Below are 15,470 nucleotides of genomic sequence, written 5' to 3' on the forward strand. Positions count from 1 at the left end.
TAATTTTATTGTTGTTTTTGTATCGAAATTAATATATTATATTCATTTTTTTGTAATAAATGTAAATAATTAAATGAAAGGTTAACAAAATAAAATAATTTTAGTATTGTTTTCGTATCGAAATCAATAGCCTATACCATTCATATTTCTTGTTCACTAGTCAGAAACAAGGTTACTATTCCGACCATGAGGAAGATATATAGGCCTAACATAATTACGTGAATTCGTCAATCAACTGCCAACTGCGGGTTCCCACTGCATTTTGCCGCTCCTGGACTTCAACCGGCGTGAGAATAAGCTACATTTTACTGCGTGAAAAAAACGCACGTGTGGCATACAACAGCGGGAATTCAAGCAGCGTGAAAATAAGCTACATTTTACCGCGTGAAAAAACGCCCGAGTGGCCGTAGCCTTATTGTTCAAATTTTTGGCAATTCTTCTTGATTATCTAGTGTAAAAATATTTTACAGCTGCTCCCGTGAAAGAAATCTACTTCCTGGCAATAATCGACGTCCTCACACACTACGGTGTCAAGAAACAAGCGGCCAAGGCGGCTAAGACTGTCAAATACGGAGCCAACGTCGATGGAATTTCCACCTGTGATCCAGAACAATATGGCAAAAGGTTTATTGAGTTTCTGAGCAAAGCGATCGAATGAACGACACCAGTAGAGTCCAATTATAAGTCATTTACTCTCATCGCAGCAAGCGCACATAAATTGTTCGTTTCAAATAATATTTCTTACTCAAAAAAGATTTTTCCATTGTGCAATATAATTACAAATATTTCTTATACACTTATGTTCTAGACTCTTGTAGAATGATAAATTATACAATACACGTTTATCACAAAGTCTTAAATCTTTTGCCTATTTTTATATTTTTAGATTTTAGTCTTTGTACAGTTATAAATGGTTAGCAGTTGGCAAAACTAGCGAGGCTCGTAAACATTGTTACCAAGAGTAGAAAACATCGTTTCAAACAGCCCAATGGCTATTTTTACATTTTTTAATAACTAGCCGTTGTACTTTAATTTTGATAATGTTGAGAGAGAAAATTTAAATGATAATTTTAGGTGTAAGAGCTTTAAATAAAAAATATAAATGGCCTATATGTTTAAGGCACCTATTGCCATGATTTTTTTATATTTCGAGATACGATTGTACATTATAGTTAATTTCTATTCTGTGGCCATGAATGGATGTAAAATGTTTAGTGTCCTATCAATGAGTTTTGCACATTTAGAAATCTGCAATATAACTTTTTAAGGACTATTGATTAAGTTACTCGGGAATGTTTTATGTTTAGTATGTCTTTGCAGCAATTTATTATATTATTCTGTTATTTATTTTTATAAATTTTTTGATCATGAGTGATAGGCCTAATTTATAGTTTTCCAGATTTCAACTGTATCATTCAGTTAAACTGTAAAATGATTTATTTTTGGCTTTTTTACATGTATAAAAACTAGTCAAATAGTCAATATTTTGAATATTAAATGAATTTAAATGTAAAACTATTATTAAGTATTTTCTTAGATTTAAGATGTGTGAATCGCAATGTTGAAAGTTGTCCAGTATTAATATCATGCTTTTTATTTGTATTTTCAAATTGTTTAAAGGAATGTTTTAACAATTCTGGTGTAACTGACATTACCATGCTATGTTTTGGTGTTCCCACGTATTACCTCGCTGTACTTCATCACTAAAGTTGGATGTTGTAGAAGCCGTTTTCACTTTTATAAATTGTTTATTGTTTGATACTGTAGACTCGACAGATCCCCTTCCCCCTTTGTGTTGTCAGCTCCTTTGTAAAACCACTGAATGTGGGCGTATTAATTTGTCCACACTGTCGTCTGTGCTATAAGTGTTGTCAAGAGTGTTATGTTGTTTTGAACCATTTACCACAACATTTATTATTTTTAATTTGTAAAACAAATTTGCAATTTCTGTGGGAATGTTCTAAATTTACCGAAAGGTTTAGTAAGGATTATTATTATTGACACTGTTGTGAAGCATTGATATTTAAGTGATACGATTGTTGTGAACGACGACTTGTGAAAGAATTACTACTAAGACTCAATCGCTTAGCTAAATAGATAAACCAATGTTTGCTGTTGGTTTGGTTATACATAATATAACTGTACATTACGTTTTATACATAATGTTTAATTTTTAGGAAACTTATAAAAACTTTATTTAGTAGTTTTCAAAGTTAAATACAACCTTATAACTAATTAATTTTATATATTATTTTTCTATTCTTTTACACGATTAATGTAAATTTACCATGCCAGAATTATGCTGTATCTGTATTAAGTTGTTATTCAATATTCAATTACTGATATTTTTATAGTTAACTGAACCCCTCAAATACTAGATGCAATAATTTTTGCTTCTTAGCAATCATGCTGATTCTACAAATATATGATTCTGGTTTCATTTAATGGAATTTATAATTTAAACATTCTGTACAAAAAGAAGATAGGCCCTACTGGTAAAAGTTAGTTGTCTTTGCTGAAACTAAGAAAAAATAGTTAATAGATGTTGTGTGGTATCAACTATCAAGCTAGTTCTAGAACTAGCCTATATTGATAGTCTGTGTCTTATAATCAATGTTTTTATTTATAATATCTCATTTCTGACAGTAATGCAACGACTCATTGTATCAACCACTAATTGCACCACTCATCAACAATTAAATTGGCTGATTAGTTGAAGTTTGAAGCATTACAATTTTACTGTTTTCTCTCAATCCTTGAATCTCATTGGTCCGTTACTTGTTTTGTTAAGTAAAACAATGCTGTTAAGTGAATCTTTTCAATTCTAAGAACTGAACTGAAACGGCTAGTTTAAAATAAAACTGTTAAAGGCAAAAGAATTTAACATAATTGAATCAAATTTGTTATGTTAATTTGTTATGGCTGATTGTACCCTTCCCTTTAAATAAATTATTTCCTTGGATTCCTGGACCAACAAAACTTGTATTCTCTGTTTTCGGTCCTGTTTCATGTTCTTTGTTGTAGTCTGTAAGCCACAACAGCAATTAATGTATTGACTATTAAACTTAGTGCTGCCACTAACTTTTATCAGAATGGGTATTTTTTTTAATAAACAAGTGTGTATACCATGACTTCATTACCAACAGTTTTTTCATTCAAATTTTGCTGTAGTATTTTGGGAGTTTTTATTTGACCATGTTGATGAACCACAGCAAACATAACCTTTATGGGAAAATAACTAAACCTATTGTTTTATCATGATGAAGCATGATTAAATGTAATTTATTTTGAGGTTGCTCATATGATGTGTAATTTAAATTATTTGTTATATGTATAAATTTTAATGTAAGATTGTATGATTAATCATTGTTGGTATTTCGTTAATCACTCGCTTTCCAGCTATCACACTCATATTGTTTATTGGTACCTAAATACAAACTGTGAAATATCAAATATATCATGTTAACATTTTTTAAGTTGTTAATATTTGTGCCCTATGAAAGTCCAACTAAACTTAGTATTACCTAACCATATAACATTTGATTGGGTTTTTGTCTGTTTAAGGCTAACACTGGTTATGACAATGGTAATCAATTTCAAAGTTGCACTGTTTGGTTCCTAGAAGTTACAACTACTTGGTTAGTTGTGCACAACTAATATGAACATCTTTCAGACTCCAGAGGTATTTTTCTGCTTTTGGGCTCATTCTTTTGGCTTCTGTCCCCCTTTTGATTGTCACTTATTAGTAGAGAAACTTGAAACATGATCTTAGTTTAGGAATTTGTTTGAAAAAGTCCACATGAACATAAAGTTCATCTAGCTTAGCTTACCTGAGACAAGAGTCCAGGGGCTAGGTCACAAAAGACAACACTGGCATTTACACCTAAAATAGAATTTGTTTAGAAAGTAGATTAAAGAGATGTTGAGTTTTCATACATTTTTGTTTACAAAGTAAGCGTAATGTACCACATTTGAACATCTATTAATTTTGGGATGGATTTTCAAATTATTCTTTCCAAAATATTTTGTAGAGCTTAAAAATAAACAAAAAGTATATTGAAGTGTTGTGTGCCTAATGGCTACAGAGAAAATTTAAAAAAAAAACTTTAAATTAAAAATTGTTATGGTATTTTTATAAAATCTGCAAATTTGTTGATTAAGCTATTAAACATAATACAAAATATTACCTTCTCTATCAGCTTTATTTAAAAAGGAAAATAAATATGACAATTTGAAGAGAACATTTTAGTGAAAATCAAACCAGGTAAATGGAAATTCGCTTAGTCCGCAGATTTGGTGCAACGGTTTATATTGTGTTATTGTTGTTGCTTTCAGTTTCATGGGAAGTAAATACTAGTAATCACCTACCTTGTTTTTATTTGTCATTAAAAATACTTAATAAAAAGGTGGTAAGACAAAAGAAAAAACAGCTTACTGATTAACTAAAAATTATTATTTTATGTAAACTTTATTTTGAACAGTTTTAAATACTCTTTGGCAAATACATTTCAACAGTTTTATTAAAATGACAAATCTGTTAAAATAATTCATTTACTCTCTTAATTGCCTAGGTTGCAATCAGTTTGATCAAAAACTAAGTAGGATTTTATATAGTTTCAAAAACCTACAAGTTTTTCATCAGACAATCTCCTGTGCGACTTCAGTCTAAATTGTGTGCATGAGAGTTTGTTACATCTCTTGACCCTGCTTATTTATATAGTGATAAAATTATAGTGATGTGTAACAAATACTAAGCAAAGTGATAAAATAACTAATAAGTGAAGTGTAAAATAATTGATAGTAAGTGTAAAAATAGCTACATTAAATAAGAAAGTGATGTGTAATGAAAATTAAATTATAACCACACCATAATAATAAACAAATCACTTCATACTTCAGTCTTGAATACCGGGTGATTGAAAGAAACCTGTGAAAAAGGGTAGTAGTTGCTACGTATAGCTTCTTGTATCACACTAGATGATAGCTACAGTGAAACCTCTCTAAACCAAAATACTTTTAGCAAAATTACGATAAACCGAAATGGCCAAAACATTAACTTACATGTGAAGTAGCCGAACAGAGTGCCGTACAGTTCGGGGTTAGATAATGTTTCATTTCATTTCTATTACACCAACAAACCAGGGAGTGTGTTTTAAGAGGATTCAAGCCACAGTAGACACCCAATGCATCTCAAATTCCTTTATGAAAGCATTTTTTATTAATGAACGTGTAGCAACTCTTTTTGGTATACTGATCAAGTGGTTAAATTTGTCTTTGTGTATTACTCAATTTTTCAGCTTTATCAAATTATTTATTAGTAGATAGCTTTACGATTTGTGAAACGATCGGGGATGCTACGCCAACTGATGTGTTATTAGGATTGAGATGTTGCAAGGAAACTAACAATGCAAGATAAAAACTAGTTGGCATGCGGTAGTTATTAAAAATGTATAAATTTACCTATCTCACCCCACATGTATTTTTTATTACTGTCTTATTCAATCCACTTTGAATATCAAAAAAGCATGTTCAAAAAAATGTTTGTCTGACGAAAAAATCCATCTACTACTTAATTTCAGTTAAGAGAGGTCTCATTGTAACACCATGAACAGAGAAAGACTATCGGGCAGTAAGTACATAGTAATCAAATTAGTGAATTGAAGGTATCACACTATCACCAACTTTGACAACCGCACTATCATCAGTGCTCTTCTGACTGAGGTAGATGCCAAACTTCATGCTTCCATTACAGTTGGCTGCCAATGTAGTCAAAGGTTCCTTGGTCTTTTGTCCGGACGTTTGGTCAATGCAGATCATTTGACATCTTCCACACGGTCCGTCCACCTGTGATAGACCAAGCAAACTTATATACTGGCCTGGGTTAGGATTGTTAAGCCTATATTTACTGGGCCTAGTACACAGAGTGAAAAGTTTCTCCTCCCTTCATAACTGATGAAGTTATTGATGATAAAAAACATACTTAATCTAACAACACAAATTAACAAGTCTGCCTTAGTCACTAACAAGACTATAAGATCATCCTACACTCATCTCCATTCATACTTGGCTTAAAATACCTACTTTGTATGGTCGCCATTTCAAAGAAAAGTATTAAAGTATAGATATATTTAACAATCAATTCAACAACGGTAATAGAAAAACTGATTTGTCTGTAATAAGCAGCCGTTAGAAGAATTTCTAGTTTGAAATAAGTAGGAGTATGTACATAGGTAACCTTTACTAGACATCTTTTTGGATAAGCCAGTACTAATATCATTACTGACTGACAAAAAAAAAACCTAAAATTGGTTTCTTAAAAAACAATTGATCAAGAATCACTATTTCCTCAAGACATACAAAAGTGACAATACTGTAATTATCCAAACGACCATGTATGTTACATCAATGTACACAAACAATTTAGCACAAGGGTGAAATGGTACTGAATGAAACATGATGAATCAGTAGCGGAATGATAAATTAATAAGAGTAATATAATCTACTAGCAGAGTACCCGTCCTTCGTACGGGGTTGGCATATAAGTATAAATGCTTTTAGTTATGGGAGAGGACACGGTTTATTAAAATTTGGTCTTTTAATTTAAACGGTATTATATAGGATCATGTAGTGTCCTATAGTATCTGCCATAGCCCTAATATTCTACCACTGCACCTAAACCATGAAAAAAAGTTAAGTTCTCATTGTGTACCACAACTTTTTGTTGCTAGTTGGTTAAAATTAGCTGTGGTCATGCAAAAAACATAATAGTGCTGCACCCTGTTGGTAAGCCTTATACCTTTTTAATGCTATTTAATATCATAGAACCAACTTGTAAAGTTGAAACGGCTGACAAAATTCTTTAATTTCTTTAAATATGAATACTCATAAGGTTTACATGAGAAACTCCAGAGCCAGAGCCACTAGGGCGGAGCCTGAAAGGATTTTTGAGGTAAGAATAATATGTCTATATGTTAATCGGGAATGTCAGCTATCATCATACTAAATTTCAACCTTGTCGGTTTAGTATTTTTCGCGTTTACTTGTCACAAACATCCATCCATACATCCATACATCTATACATCCGTACATCCAAAACTTTCTGATTATAGAATCTTAATTATTTCCTATATCCATGAACAATTTATTTACAAAGATTTATTCCCTATAAAATATTATTACAGCATTTCACAAATATTAGAACAGACTCAGTATAATTGATCATAAACATAAACAAATGAAGTAACTGAAAGAATTATACACTAATGAAATTACATTGACATATGGTTTGACAGCTCCATTTAAGTAATGTTTAAGTAATGTTAAATAATGTTTACATTCGGGCTTAGTGACATAATTATTTTAAATTTATAATCCTTACCCTCTCTGTTCTAATATTCGTGTAGTATTTAATATGTTTGAACCAGCTGTGTGGAATTGTGAAATCAAAATTCATTTGACAGTTAGTTCTGCTTGTTTACATTTTTAAACTTTGTAGGTTTGTTCTTTGTTACCATGGATACCATCAATCAATATTTACTTTTAAATCTCTCACCTCAAATTTTTGAAAGCCCACGGGGCAGAGCCCTAGGACAATATCGAAGCGGGAATAGTTCTATATGTATCCTCGGAGCTGTAGCTTCATTTGTGTGCAATTTGAGCCCAGTCGGTTCAGTAGTTTTTGAGATTACCTCATACAAACACACACACACACAGACACCACCTCTTCTTTATAATAGTATAGATAGATAGATAGATATAGATAGATAAAACATAACGTAATAGATTTCTCATCTTTAATTGTGTTTCTAGTTCCAAAAAGGTTGACAAACAAAAAGCAAAAAGGCTAAACTCACTTTGAAAGGAATTGATCCAATTACAACCTCCGTCCATTTTTGTTCTTCAAACGGAGCTAAGTCTCCTTGTACGACAAAATTGCTCCTGAACCTGTCTACCATGGTAGCCTGAAACAGGAAAATGCAGTAGGTATTGATTGAATATTCAATCTCAAGATTCACTTTTCAACAAAAATGACTAGTAATAAACAAATCGGAAATGCTGCATACAGTCACAGTTACCAGAAGTAAAGCCAGTACCAGAGTGTTTGAAATTAATTGTTGAACCAATAAAATTAAATTATTAACAAACAAGAACTGCTTAATAATACCCCCGCCGCAGCAAACCTGCCGACTAAGCGAATTTCCATTTGTCTGAATTGATTTTCAGTTAAATATATTTTAATAACATTAGGTTTAACGAGTACCCAGGTTTGCTGCTACAAGGAAACTAATAAAGTGTGTTTTTGAGTAAAATATTGATAGCTTAGTAGAAAATAAATAAATTTGCCAAGTTTGATCAAAATATATTCATAAACAAGCAAACTACAACATTTGACAATATTCTCCATAAGAATAACATGGGAATTTTAAATTTACAATTTTTTTAATTTTCTCCGTTACTAATAATCGAACAAAAATACTTTCATATACTTAATTATTTGTTTTTTTAAGCTCTTTAAAAAGGTCTAAAGAGAAATTGAGAAATTTTGTGTTTTGAGGGTCAAAAGTGAGAAAAACCAATTTTTACCCCATAAAACCCCCCGTAAAGCCCCGTTCCCATGGTCCGATCATGCTGGTTCGCGAACTCATTCAAGTTTATCCCGCTTTACACCTTTAAACCAAATTTCATCAAAATCGGACAAAAATTACTCAAGTTATCGCGTTCACGGACGTATATATATATATATATATTTAAGTCTATATATATATATATATACATATATAAAAATTTGAATGGATGGTGTTTTTGGTCTCTGGGGACATCAAAATGAAAAAGTAAATCGGTCCCGGGTCTAGGTCTTACCGTGCCACCTACGGTAATAGCTACTTCCCTATAGGGAAATTCGCTAAAAATCGTATCATCTCAAAGTACAGCAGAGCAAAGTAGCAGAGCAAGAAAGATAGTTTAAACCTTTTTAAACTTCACCAACAAAACATGATTCTTTATAATTTCATATTCAACTTAAAACAACAATGCATACTATCATAGTAGGGTTCTATGGTGATCTGACAAATCATACAGTTATTTTTAAACAAAGCAAATGTTTTTTAGTACACAACCAAGAGTTCGCCAAGTGGATTTTGTTTTGCAGGATTATTGAAAGCACAATGTGATGTGATAATTGTAGCAAGCGGTAAACTTAACCTGAATAAATAACAATGATTTAAGTTAGAGTTAACATAACAATAATATATTGAAGGTGTACTACCTCGGAGCAATCTGATTGGTCGGGTAACTTGTCTGACAGCCAGTTAACGCTGTTTTCGTTGACTAGCAGAAACTGAGCCTGGTTACTGAGAGCGAGTGAAGTACTGCTGTTCTCTAGAAATACACTAAACATTTGACAATCGGCAGTGATAAATATAGAATATATTTGGGGAGGGGGGGGGGAATGGACTTTGGTATTATACCGACCATGCCAATAAATTGACTTCCAAATAAGATTAGATTGCAGAAAAGACTGGATTTTCTTCCATGAGCTGTTCTCAGTGGGTTATACCTTTGACTTGATACAACTAGACATTTCATCCCCATGTCAAAGTTGTCGCCAGTTTTTAAAATCAAAATTGTCATAGCCGATGTAAGCCACCGACAGATATTCGAAGAATATATAAGAAGAAGATTCTGTTTTCCGCATAGCCTACTTCAATAATGCAAAAACAATCAACTATTTGTGTAAACTGTCAAGATAGCAGGCTTACCAAAACAGCAGAAAATAAGTCCCCTTTCAGAAGAAACGTAGACACTATTTAGCCCCTTACACAACACTAGAATATTTTGAGTTACAAAGAAAATCCAACAATCTTTCTTTGAATGCACTGTCTAGTGTCAGTGAAATATTCTATTGTTTGCGCTTTGTTCAATCAATCAATCAAACAATTTACTGACACAATTATTTCCAATAAGTTACATACTTTATAAAAGTGCATAAACTACAACTGGTTTGTGTACACTCTAAATATTGATACTTATATACCAACTAACAGGAATTTTAAGTTGTTATGTTTCTTGTTCAGGATCGATTCTTTCCCATTCAAGTAAACCTACTGCTACTATACTTGAAATAAATTCTTGAAATATAGTCCCTTCCTCCCTTGTGCTCTTTGCTACATTCTTCGCTCACTTCCAATCAGTTCCTAATGAAGTTTTAAAATTTGTAATAAATGTTTGAAAGTTGCCACACATCACCCACTTTTTCCTTTGCTGGCCCTGTCGTAGTGGTCGCTCTGCCGCAGTAACCGCAGTCCTGGTCTCCCCAGCACAGTTGTCAGCCACTGCGCCGCAGGTTCCCCACAGTCCCACCCTTGTACTTGTGAACCACACACCTTGGATTGGCACAGACCAGCTGTGGTCGCATCTGCTGAGGATGGATGCATTGGCACACTGCATCTTGGGTAGCCTACCCAGAATACACATAAATAAATCAGCAACCATTCAATTAAAACTACATTAAATCACAGAGGAGTGAGGTTCAGAGGAAATATGCTTGGGATGACTGTACACTTTCAGCTCTGGTTGTCCCGGAAATATACGACAAGCAAGGAAAAGCCTATGATACAGGGCACAGGGTCTTCCTACACAGTCAGTGTTGTAGTACATGATGGCGAGGGGTGAGGTGTTGGACTTAACCCTAGACACCAGCAGCTATGCTAGACACCACTTAGGTGTACCATTGATTTGTTTCTTCTGTACCTTCCTTTTCTGTGATTAAATTCCAACTAATTCAGGAGATTTCTCAGTGAACCAGTAAAGAATTTTTACCAAACAAATAACCCTAAAACGGTGTTGATTAAGACCTTGGTAGCAAGCTAAGGAACTTGGTAGCAGTTATAGGGTACAGTAGCTACATTGTTTTAGCCATTTGGACTTAGTGCCTATGGAAGTTGAGCTCTGTACACCTGAGGACCAGAGACAATGAATACAGAACCTTATAAGAAGCGAAACTGCCATATTAAAAGTTGGGACGCTAGGAAGATTACCGCCAGCAATAGTTCACAAAGATTTATGTAGGAAGCGCTAGCTTTGCCAGCCAAGTCTTCATGAAATACTGCTAGCAGCAATCTTTGAAACGTCGCCTCTTTTAATACGGCAGTTTCGCTTCTTATAAGGCTCTGTATTCATTGCCAGAGATCAAGCCAGTAGCTTAGCTTTATCATTCACTATGATCTTGAGTTTTAGTGAAATAGTACCGGTATGTGATATATTTTCTTCACACTCTTTTATTGATGTATTTCAATGTTAGAGTATTGTATCATTAAATAGTATGTATGTCTCTTTTAAAAATTTCAACCCTTTTTTCTGTAACACAGCATATTAGACACTTAACACCCATCGAGACCCAAATCACGTAAGTTTGTGAAACTCTGCTGCATAGAGGAAACACAGAACAGTTTTCATAGATTAGAACTATAAATAGAAATCATAGACACGATTTGACTGGGTATAGACAGACTTGTGTGAAAATTAACTAACCAAAACCTACCTAATTCAACTTTTCGGATGAAGTGCTTCATGGTTTTGGCCTGCCCCTGTGTGATAAGATTAGATAAGAAATAACCTACCTTTAAATGTAAGTGTCATCAGTCCCTGTTCCTCGTCTATGAGAGGTCTGATGAGACACATCCTTGGTTCATGTTTCTGTGTGAGAGCCGTGCCGAGGTCACTGATCACCATCCAACCTCGGTCGTACCTCAGGCCTCGGTGATCCAGCGGCCAGCTGTCTACCTCCAGCGCTCCACACGATTTGACCGGGTACAGACAGACTCGCGTGACCCTTAGACTGCCAAAAGTGTCAGAATATTAGAGAATCATTGCAGTAGTTCCCTTTTCTTTAACGAGCCTCCTTCTTATTCTAGAACACTATAGGCTCTAGCCTGGAATTATTCTACACAGAACTGTGCTTAAGCTATTGGTGATTGGCGGGATTTGAACTCAGGACATTGTAGACCATGGCCCTGGGCTCTGCCACTAGACCAACTCTCTCCCAAAACAAACATTCAAACATTTATTAATGACCCTCCCATCATAAGATGACTTCTAGCTATGGTTTACGATATTATGTCTATAGATTGAATGTGATAATATCCAAAGATAATAAGCCAGTGCTACAATACCCAGAATAACGTTTTAACACATTCGCTGCTACGGACATTCCGGAACGTCAGTGGGGCCATGGCGCCAGGAGCTAGGAACGTTCCGGAACGTTCATTGTTGTTTAACGTTTCCATTGATTAGCCATATTTCTCTGCAGCTTGTGAGGACGTACTTTTCTGACAATAAAAATTATTGTTTCCCAAAATCACCACCAGGGTCGTATAGAACAGGGCTTTGTCCCACCTCTTTCCTAATAGATAGCGACACTACTTTACCGACTGCAACCTGGGTAGTGCTGCTATCTATCAGAATCGCTTGGTACTATGTCCAAAGCCAGTTTTATTGCAGAACAATGCTATCCAGTATAACTAAACTACTGTTGTTTTTACTGCAATTCAGTGTATTAGCGGCAATGTTATGTAGCGGCGAGCGCTAGTTCAGCTCCTGGCGCCGTCCCGGCATCTAGCGCTCAGCAGCGAACGTGTTGAACAAATTTACAATGTGAAAAACGTAAACAACAAGGGTCACCAGATTTAAAAAGAACAGACACAAACAAAATTTTAATACTTAACAGGACACTATCATTTGCTATATTAAGATTAAGAATATCCAAAATGTGACACTTGTCGAACAAGGTCAGAAAACCAAATTACCTTGTTGGAGTTGGTTCTGACCCATTTGTTTCTGCCAATCGCTGATGACTTGTTGACTCAATCTTTCTGTTGCAAACTGGTTCTCGATTGATATCAATTCCATTCTTCTCTACTTGTTGTTTAGTTAGGTTTAAGTTTACATTAGTAAATTTATGTCTTAATTTTCGAGTCAACTCTTCCCATTCATCAGGATCCTTTAAAGACCAGAAAAAATGTATATTTCAATGTCAGAGGTGAAAATTGTTTATTATGTTACAGCTTGATGGAAATAGAAAATAATAAAACACATATCTGTGACTATGCAAGAGAGAATCTAGCAGAAGCAAGTAAAACTTTAAGTTAGGTTCGACATTGGAACTACCTTAAAATTTGGATGTGCAAATATATAAAATAAAGAAATCTGTTTATTTTCCATATTAAAATATGGATGTATCATCTAATCAATGTCGTTTATTAGTTAAATTTGACAATAAATATGCATTACCTATCAAAAGAAGTTTTAAATCAGTTAAATTACCTAAAATAGTCAACCATGTATTTTTTCTACCATCTTAAGCATATTACCCGTATGACTGCAGGTTTGGTGACAAAGCAGTCGATGAGCAGTTTGAGTAGCCGATCTACGTCGCTCTGTCTAGAGTGGGAACCAAATGACACTCTGACTGAGCCTGTAGGTCGGCCATTGATTAGATCCTTGTCATCTCCACACACATGGCCAGCCTACAGCAACAAACAACATAGTATAACAATCATCAAGAGCTAATGAGTAATGATCCATAAATCAAATCGAACCAAATAAAAAATCAGTGAAAACATTAGGACAAAACATCAACGCTATGTTTTGTGAAGAAATCGGAAACGTTTTATTATCCTTCAACATTTACAACAAATACAATAGACGAAAGTCAATAACAATTGAGCTATTACATTAACAGCCTATGTTTTAGGCAAGACAAAACAAGCCTAAAAACAAGTCAAAATAGGCTTTACTTATTCATGCTTACATATATAAAAAAAGAATGTGGAAAAGTGAAGGCATTAAAAGTTAACATTGTCCATCTTAAAATATTCTTCTATGTCATAAAAAGGATTTAGTAGTGACCAATCCTGAGCTCTTTTTTAAATGACTTAAAATCTAATTTTTTGGCATTGATACTGAGCTTATTAGTGGAGAATACTCACTAATAAAGAGATTCGAGAGCTATACAGAGACCCGGACATAATAGCCCAAATCAAAAGCAGAAGACTCAGGTGGGCAGGCCATATCGCAAGAAGAGAACAAAATGCAACAGTTAAAGCGATAAATGAAGGGCTACCAAGAGGAAAGCGGCCCTTGGGACGACCACGGCTTCGCTGGAAGGACAAAGTGGAAAAGGACTTGAGAAGATTGGGGGCAGAGGCTCAATGGATGCAAGACAGAGTGAGATGGCGAGGCATTTTTGGCGAGGCCAAAAACCTTCTGAGGTTTGAGTGGCCTAATAGGTAAGGTAAGGTACTAAGCTTATTAAATAATCTTAATGAAGTATCATGGTAACTATTTTTACATTTACTTAACCTACAATAAGGCACGTCTAAAAGGAACTGATTATGTGGGTTGTGAATAAAAAATATTAAACCTATATACATGGAATTTATATTTTTCTTAACCCTAAGTAAACACATAAATATGTACAGATTTATCACGGTCAAAATTCTACTTCTTGTAAACAATTGCTTGCAATGCTCTCCAATTGGAGTTTTGTTTATAATTCTTACTACCTTCTTCTGGAGTATTAACACTTCACTTATGTGACTGCTATTTCCCCAAAGAATCAAGCCGTAGCTAATTATGGATTGGAAAAATGCAAAGTAGGCTACCCTTATGTAGGTTTCAGGTACAACACCCATAAGATTTCTAAGCAAATAGATTACTCTATAATCTTGCACAAACTGAATCTATCTGAGAAGACCTTAGCTTAAACATTTATCAATTTTTATTCCTTGAACTGTAATGACATTTTCATTGTCTACATTCCGTGACTCTACTAGAATGTTTTTAAGACTACACAAAAGATTTTGAGTTTTATTCTTATTAAGACAAACGCTGTTAGCATTAAACCACATATAAGCTGAATCAGTTGTGAGCTCAGTTACTGACATGAGATTATAAAAGTTGGAATGAACCCTAAACAAATTGGTGTCGTCCGCAAAAGTGATGGTGGAAGATCTTTTTATGTTGGCTGGTAGGTTACTGTGATAAAAAGAAGGGACCTTAATCAAGCCCTGTGGCACACCTGAGCTAACATTTAAGCAGCTTGACCTTGCCTCCTGCATCAAAGAATTGAGTTCTCTCTCTCAGGAATGAATAAAAAAACTTAAGCTGGATACTTAGTACTGGATGCCATAGTACTCCAGCTTGGTGTCTGTTATGATCAATACAGTCGAATGCTTTCCTCAGATCACAAGCTGTGATCCGAGCAAAGCTCGACTCCTCAAAAGCTCTCAAAATCTTAGAAACAAGGTGGCCATCCACGGTAGCAAAACTTTTTTTACAAAAAAATTTTGTAAAATTGTTTCGAAACGCGTGCACGCACCGTGACGGTACCAAAGTAAATGTAATGTGTTTTTCTACGTGTGTTCTGTTTTTTATATTTTAAATTGATGACGAATCTGAGAAGAGGATACCTG

General features: G+C 34.2%; 2 protein-coding genes across 5 annotated transcripts in view; one reads left to right on the forward strand and one right to left on the reverse strand.

Annotated features, from left to right (window-relative positions):
- The window catches only part of LOC128989620 (phosphatidylinositol 5-phosphate 4-kinase type-2 alpha), a 29,123-nt gene extending 25,651 nt beyond the window's left edge, over nucleotides 1–3,472 (forward strand). For both annotated transcript variants that reach the window (XM_054411559.1, XM_054411560.1), the window contains one exon: nucleotides 471–3,472. In XM_054411559.1, the coding sequence (XP_054267534.1) occupies nucleotides 471–658 (188 nt within the window). In that variant the 3' untranslated portion in view covers nucleotides 659–3,472. The remainder of the gene's footprint in view (nucleotides 1–470) is intronic.
- Nucleotides 3,473–4,444: 972 nt separating this feature from the next.
- Nucleotides 4,445–15,470, reverse strand: part of LOC128988978 (molybdenum cofactor sulfurase 2) — a 38,267-nt gene continuing 27,241 nt past the window's right edge. For all 3 annotated transcript variants that reach the window (XM_054410800.1, XM_054410801.1, XM_054410802.1), the window contains 7 exons: nucleotides 13,368–13,523; nucleotides 12,804–12,997; nucleotides 11,619–11,836; nucleotides 10,250–10,456; nucleotides 9,266–9,378; nucleotides 7,854–7,961; nucleotides 4,445–5,844 (listed from right to left, as the gene is read on the reverse strand). In XM_054410800.1, the coding sequence (XP_054266775.1) occupies nucleotides 5,650–5,844; nucleotides 7,854–7,961; nucleotides 9,266–9,378; nucleotides 10,250–10,456; nucleotides 11,619–11,836; nucleotides 12,804–12,997; nucleotides 13,368–13,523 (1,191 nt within the window). In that variant the 3' untranslated portion in view covers nucleotides 4,445–5,649. The remainder of the gene's footprint in view (nucleotides 5,845–7,853; nucleotides 7,962–9,265; nucleotides 9,379–10,249; nucleotides 10,457–11,618; nucleotides 11,837–12,803; nucleotides 12,998–13,367; nucleotides 13,524–15,470) is intronic.

This window comes from Macrosteles quadrilineatus, unplaced genomic scaffold (assembly GCF_028750875.1).
Source record: "Macrosteles quadrilineatus isolate MER2022 unplaced genomic scaffold, UCM_ALF_1.0 Scaffold_3__2_contigs__length_128488019, whole genome shotgun sequence".
NCBI lineage: Eukaryota > Metazoa > Arthropoda > Insecta > Hemiptera > Cicadellidae > Macrosteles > Macrosteles quadrilineatus.